At 49.5% G+C, this 7,013-nt stretch overlaps 1 protein-coding gene across 1 annotated transcript; it reads right to left on the reverse strand.

The window, feature by feature from the left end:
• Nucleotides 1-911: 911 nt before the first annotated feature.
• On the reverse strand, nt 912-2,369 carry LOC102857312 (ATP-sensitive inward rectifier potassium channel 12-like). Its single transcript, XM_006894463.1, has one exon. The coding sequence runs from the start codon at nt 2,351-2,353 to the stop codon at nt 1,043-1,045; it is 1,311 nt and encodes a 436-aa protein (XP_006894525.1). The 5' UTR covers nt 2,354-2,369; the 3' UTR covers nt 912-1,042.
• Between the last annotated feature and the right edge of the window lie 4,644 nt (nt 2,370-7,013).

Raw genomic sequence — 7,013 nt, forward strand, 5'->3', positions numbered from 1 at the left:
TGTGGAAGCAGAGAAGAGCAGGATGGGCAGTTACAAGAAACAGCTTCCACCAGACAAGTCAGCATCTCGAATACATAGCTCACTCCATAAGCCAAGTAGGGTCAGGTTATATTTTCTTTCCTGTTATATCAGTCTGGAGAACCAGTTTTCCCAAATGCCAACTATTCTCACCTTTCCCACCTTGCTCTCTCACTGTGGAGGGGATGAAGGCTCCCGGGCAGAAACAGAGGAGGAATCAAACGTACAGAAAATGTGGGATGGGGAAGAAACCTCTCCGTGGTTTCATCTCTTTCATCCTGGTAGCATCTCTAAGATACAGAGTCAAACTCAAGACTCGTGTTCTCTGACACATCCCATCTAGAAGGCTTTTATTATGATCATGAGTATATCTTGATGTCTCTACTATCATCATGGCATCTAAGTAATCTTAGTGGGAAGACACTGCCATGTAATCTCTGTGTCACGTGGGGCTGCTGCCTTGCACTCATGTGCAGGCCTTCTTAAGGACGGACCAGTCCAGCCTCAGAGAGCCTTCCGGAACCTCCATCCAGCTTCTTGAATCCTGGCTTATCAGCGGAATCCTATAATTTCCCACCCCCCACAACAGATAAAAAAAAAGTGGAATCACACTTTAATTTATTTTTTAACAGTCTTACCCAAGCTAAGATGGAGAAAACTGGAACTGGTGTTTCTCTCCATGCTACAAACCAGTGAAGGGCACTAGAGCTCTGTGCAGTCACTCAGCTCTGCCAACCGGAGTCGGACCACCTGCTTCACTTCTTTCATCATTTCTGGCCTCAGTGCAGCCCAACACCTACGTCTGCACCCACCTCCATGTCCCTACTCCTCCGGCCCAGTCCCTAATGCCTGGGACATTTTACTCTTCCATCAACCTCCAAGGAGACTGTAAAGAAATGGAAAACGACTAATAGACTACTGAGTCTGCAACCTGGGCTCTCAGCCCTTCTGCTCAAACTCAGACCCTCGCGGGGCACTGGCCATTCCCTGGCAGGGCAGGCACTAGACCTTGGCTGGGGTCAGCTCAGATTTCTGACTCCCGTCTGTAGGGTCGCTGCTCAAGGCTGCTGCCTCCGCCTGCCTGCAGCCTGTCAAACTCGTGCCTGTTCTGGGGACTAAGGCCATCACGGCTGCAGCTGTCCTGGTCTCCGTCCTCCTCGTCCTCCTCATCACGGCTCAGGAAGGCCAGTTCATTCTCATAGCAGAAGGAGCCAGCGCTGGGCAGCAGGAACTTGTTCTCCACTAGGTCCTTGGCACTGCAGCGGGGTGTGGAGGGCACTTCGTAGGTCTTGTGGAAGTGTGCATAGTCGATCTTGTACTGGTTCTTTTCCTCAAACAGCACTGGCTCAAAGCGGTGACCCCAGAGGATCTCACTGGCCAAGTAGGAGCTTCGGGCCTGCGTGGTCATGGCTGTGGCTTCCACCATGCCCTCCAGGATGACCACGATCTCGAAGTCATCTGTTTCCAGGTCCTGCCGGCTGAGGCCAAACAGCGGGCTGGCCTCATCAATCTCATGCAGGATGGTGATAGGCGAGACTAGAAAGATGCGATCAAGGCCCTTGTCAAAGCCCACGTCGATGTCAATCTGGTCCAGGGGAATGTACTCGCCCTCCTCCGTGACGCGTGGCTTGATGAGCTGGGCACGCACGTGGGCCTCCACGATGTGACTCTTGCGCAGGTTGCCCACCCGCCACATGAGGCAGAGTTTGCCGTCACGCAGGGCCACCACAGCGTGGCGGCTGAACAGCAGTGTCTGCGCCCGTTTCTTGGGCCGGGCCATCTTGGCCATGATGGCGCCAATCATGAAGGAGTCGATGACGCAGCCCACGATGGACTGCGCCACCACCATGAAAACGGCCACGGGGCACTCCTCGGTCACGCAGCGCAGCCCATAGCCAATGGTGGTCTGGGTCTCAATGGAGAAGAGAAAGGCTGCCATGAAGCCATGGACCTGCAGCACACAGGGGGTGCGGCCCCGGCCTTCAGCCACGGCGGGCTCCAAGTCACCATGCGCCACTGCGATCACCCAGAAGATGACACCAAACAGCAGCCAGGAGGCAAGGAAGGCCAGGGAGAAGATGAGCAGCATGTAGCGCCAGCGAATGTCCACGCAGGTGGTGAACATGTCAGCCAGGTAGCGCTGAGACTTCTCATCCATGTTGGCGAACTCAATATTGCATTGGCCACTCTTCTTGACGAAGCGGGGGCGGCCCCGGCGCCTTGTGTGCACCTTCCCGTTGCCAAAGCCGTTGGCACCTGACATGGTGACCAGATGCAGCCCGTCCTCCTCAGAGGACACAATGCTGTAGGGGTTGGCCTGATTGGCTGAGGTCATTCCAGGGCTGGGTGGGCCCAGGCACACCCCCAGGCTGGCTCTGGGCAGCAAGGCTGGAGGAACACCTGCAACAGAGAGAGGAGGGAAGGTCAAGTTCGTGAGAAGACACACCAATTGCTCCCTTCCCCGGGAACACACACTACAGCTTCTCCAGCCTGAGTTCCTGACCTGTTCTCCCCTCCTCACCCCAAACTTTACTCCACCTCCCTCATCTCCAAACTGCTGCCCAGCGATCCACTTGCTCTCAAACCCACAGCTCTATGGCTTCTGCTTTTGGATGCATTTAGAATCTGACCACTTTCCCCCCCTTATAGCTACCACCTGCTCTGAATCTCTGTCGTGGCTCACCAGAAAGGGCCCCTCTGTCCCTGGGCCACTGAAATGTATTGTGAAAGCACACGCTCAGAATTCCTCAGATGCATGCAGGGCTTTGGCTCCAGGCCCACCTCCCTGCGGCAATCCACCCAATACTCTGTCAGGCTCCTGGCTCCCTGTAATGTGGCTTTGTCTGGTTTGGTCATGGCTTCAAGCTGTGTCATCCCTCAGCACCCAGCGTGGGGCCTGCAGAAGGAAGGCTTGGTGAGCATCTGTGGATAGAAGGGCTCTCTGGCTGACTCCAGTGGTCAAAGACAAGCTGTGGACATGCCTACACCAGCCCCAGCCATCACCCAACCCTCACCTACTACACTGGACCACACATTTGCCTCTAACACCTAATCCTGGCCACCCACAGCACACGCCTGACCTCACTACCCCCTGCTGTTATGGGGGTAACTCTCTGAATTACCTCAGCCAAGGATCTTCACTGTCTCACCCTGCACTCAGAACTGTCCCCTGTACTGTCACTACTTTCAGTCCCCTGGGAGAGAGCACCCACATGCCCAGGCCCCATGTGGCTACCACCCACACCATGCTGGCAACTGTTTCCAGCCAAGCTCTGCTGTTTTGGCCACATTCCTGGCTCTGTGTCCAGCCCATCAGTGCCACCTAGGGCCTCTGAAGGCCAGGAGGCTACAGCCTGGCAGCCTAGCTCTGTGTACAAATGTCATCTGCCCCCATTAGCCTGGGTACTGAGAAAAAAGGCCTGTCTCTACACAGCTGGGCTTGGGAGGATGACAGAGACTATCTCAGTGTGACCCCCCCACTCCCTAGCCCCTGTCACAAGGAGTCACCAAGGAGAAAGCCCAGGACATGCAGCATCAGTCCAATCCATTTTAACACAGAGACTTAAGTTCAGAAACTGCCATCACTGCACAGACAGACTATAGCACTGCTGAGAAGACTGTGTGACCAACTCCAGAGCAACACAGGACTGATTCCAGGACAGCCCTCACTGTCCACACCCTTCATAGAATGTGCCGCCTCAAAGACCAGTGTCCCCTGCTACGAGGGGATGAGGGGCAGGAACTGTGACTTAAGACATTTCTCCCTCAGTTTCCAGGCACTTCAAGAAATCCATCAAGGAACAGGCTTGCACTTCAACATCCACATCTGGGACATCATGTCATCTGATACACAAAAAAGAGTCTTAATCCACCATTGTACTGAAAGACCTCTTGCCCAGGGGTCTCAGCTCCACACCTGAGCTGCTTCCTTTCAACACATCCTTTGCGTACACTGCTCAGGGGACCACCTTTCAATGGGTTTGAGGAACTAGGCTCCAAGGTCCCAGTGGACACAGCTGCCCGTGCCTGGGGAGAGGAGGCCAGCAGTGGGAGGTCCCTCAGTTGGGCTGTTAGGGCAGTTCAAACCTGTCTCCTGCACACTCACAGTGGCAGCCAGCAGGCAGTCACCAGACCCAAGGAGGTGACTTTGTGTGGCCTGATGGACATCAAGTGAGTCAGAACCATTTCAGTGCATTCTGAGACACTCACGGCCTGCAAGGTCAAACTGTAGGACCAAAATCCAGAGAGCCAGCAAAGGGGCACTGATGCTGATAGGACAAACCTCTCTAAGAGCCAGGCACCCAGGATTCCATTTGTGTTAACTTTCTTCCCAAAGCCACACAAAGAAAACCAACAAGTTCAAATTCTCAGAGTCAGAAACCAAGATGTGGAGCACAGTCACTTGTCAGAACACACAACAGCTACTAGTAGCAAAGATAGTATTGGAGCCTGACTATCAAGATGTGTTTGTGGGGTGGGAGTGACACAGAGATAGAGTCAGAGAGAGAAAGAAAGGCAAGCAGGGGAAGACAGAGAGACAAAGGCAGACAGCACATGCACAAGATTGGGATATAGAAGCTGCCTCACTGGACATTGGGTGGACTCAGCACCATAAATACCCAGAAAGGGTACAAGATGAGAGACCTCAACATCACACAGCTGCAAACTTCTTTGAGGACTACACACACACACACACACACACACACACACACACACACACACACACACTCTCACACACTCACTCGAAGACAGGTATGGCAAGAAAGCCATATAGCTTCAAAGTCTTTATGGAATCTATATTAGAAGCAAAATACAACATCTTAACAAGGACTGTTGGGGTCACTAGGAGTCGTACTCAATAGCACCTAACAACAACAAGGGATGTATAAGTTTGGTTCCTATTCAGTGGGGTGCACATGGTAAAACCAGGTAGGAAATCAGAATCTAGGATAATTCTTGGTAAGAAGCTGTGCTGCAATCCCAAAGGCACGCAGTTCGAGGTCACCATTTACTCCATAGGAGGATGGGCAATCTCCTCCTGTGCTATTAACTGCCTCTGAAAACCCACCAGAGGGTCAGCTATGGGTTGGTTCCAACTCTACGGTACAGAACAACAACAACAACTGGAAGTTAATAGTAAAACCATTTGTTAAATAGCAATCCAGAAGCAAAGTGTGGTTTAACCACACAATACTACCTGATGAAAATTCTAGACTGACAGAATACCTATTGATATGTTTCCGTTAACAGATGCAGCTCATCAGTCCATGCCAGGAAATTTAAAGGACAGTCACCTGGCCATATGACTGGAAGAGATCCATATTTATCCCCATTCACAAGAAAGGTGATCCAACAGAAGGTGAAAATTAGATCATTAATATTACATGCAAACAAAATATTGCTGAAGATCAAGCAAAAATGCAAAAGCAGTACACTGACAAAGAACTTCCAGATGTTCAAGCTGGGTTTAGAAGAGGCTATTACAGCAGGGATATCATTGCTGATGCCAGAGCGATACTAATTGAAAGCAAAGAATACCAGAATAATGTCTACTGGTGTTTTACTGACTATGCAACAGAATTTTACTATAAGCAATTATATGGCTAATATTGACAAGAATGGGAATCCCAGAACACTTAATTGTGTTCATGAGGAATGTATACCTAGACCAAAAAGCTGTTATGCAAACAGAGCAAGAGAACACTGCATGGTTTAAAATCAGGAAAGGTGTGCATCAGGGTTGTATCTTTTCTCCATACCTATTCAGTCTGCATGCTGTGCAAATAATTCAAGAAGCTGGACTCTATGAAGGAGCACGTATCAGCCAGATTGGAGGAAGACTCATCAACAACCTGTGTTATGCATATGACACTAGTCTCCTTGCTCAAAGTGAGGAGGATATGGGACACTTGCTGCAGAAGATCAAAGACCAAAAGACTACAGCCTTCAGTACAGATTATATCTCAACATGAAGAAAACAAAGGTTCTCACCACAGAACCACAGTCAACATTATAATAGATGGAGAAAGGACTGAAGCTGTCAATGATTTCATCTTGTTTGGGTCCACAATCAGCATCCTTGGTACCAGCAGTCAGGAAATCAGGAGAGGTATGGCATTAGGCAAGTCAGGGATCTCTCCAAAATCATGAAAAGCACTGATGTCAGTTTGAAGACAGCTTGTGCCTGATTCAGGCCATGGTCTTCTCAATCACTTGCTACCAATCAGAGAACTGGACAACGAGTAAGGTTGACAGTATTGCTGCTTTCGAGTTGTGCTGCAGAAGAATCTTGGACTGCCAAAAGAATAGATGTATCTTGGAAAAGTGCAGCCAGAGTGCTCCTTGGAGGCAAAGGTGGCGAAGCTTCATCTTTCATACCTTGGACATGTGGCTAGGCAAGGCTATTTCTTGAAAAGGGACATCATGCTTGGAAAGACGTAGGGTCAGTGAGGGAGAGGAAGATCTCCAATGAGATGAACTTCAGCAGTGGGTTCTAGTGTGTCAGAGATGATGAGAATGGCACAGGATAGACCAGGGTTCAGGTCTATTGTTTGCTATGAATCGTACTGGACTTGATGGCACCTATCAGGAATGGTTTTTTTTTTAAATAAATGAATAAAATGATGATTAGCTATATTAAAAATACATTATAGTAATTTTATCTTTTTTACTGTTATTGTCAGTTCAAATTTTCTGTTATAACATCTTTTAACCAGTTACTATGGATTAATGATGTGTCGAAGATACAACAATAACAACAGTAGGAGTCAGTATAAAGAGGAAGACCTTCCAATGAGGTAGAGTGGCACAATGGTTGCAACTATAGACTCAAACATAGCAACAGTTGTGAGGAGGCTGGACAGTGTTTCTTTCTGTTGTACATAGGATTGAGAGTCAGAACTGACTTGTTAACAACTAATAACAAGTATGTGAGTGGTGCAATTTTCACTATTCTTCAGTAATATTTCCTGGGAACTATTTGACTGTGTGCATCA

The sequence above is a fragment of the Elephantulus edwardii genome, unplaced genomic scaffold (genome assembly GCF_000299155.1).
Source record: "Elephantulus edwardii isolate Elephantulus edwardi_28Jun2011 unplaced genomic scaffold, EleEdw1.0 scaffold00144, whole genome shotgun sequence".
Classification (NCBI taxonomy): Eukaryota; Metazoa; Chordata; class Mammalia; order Macroscelidea; family Macroscelididae; genus Elephantulus; species Elephantulus edwardii.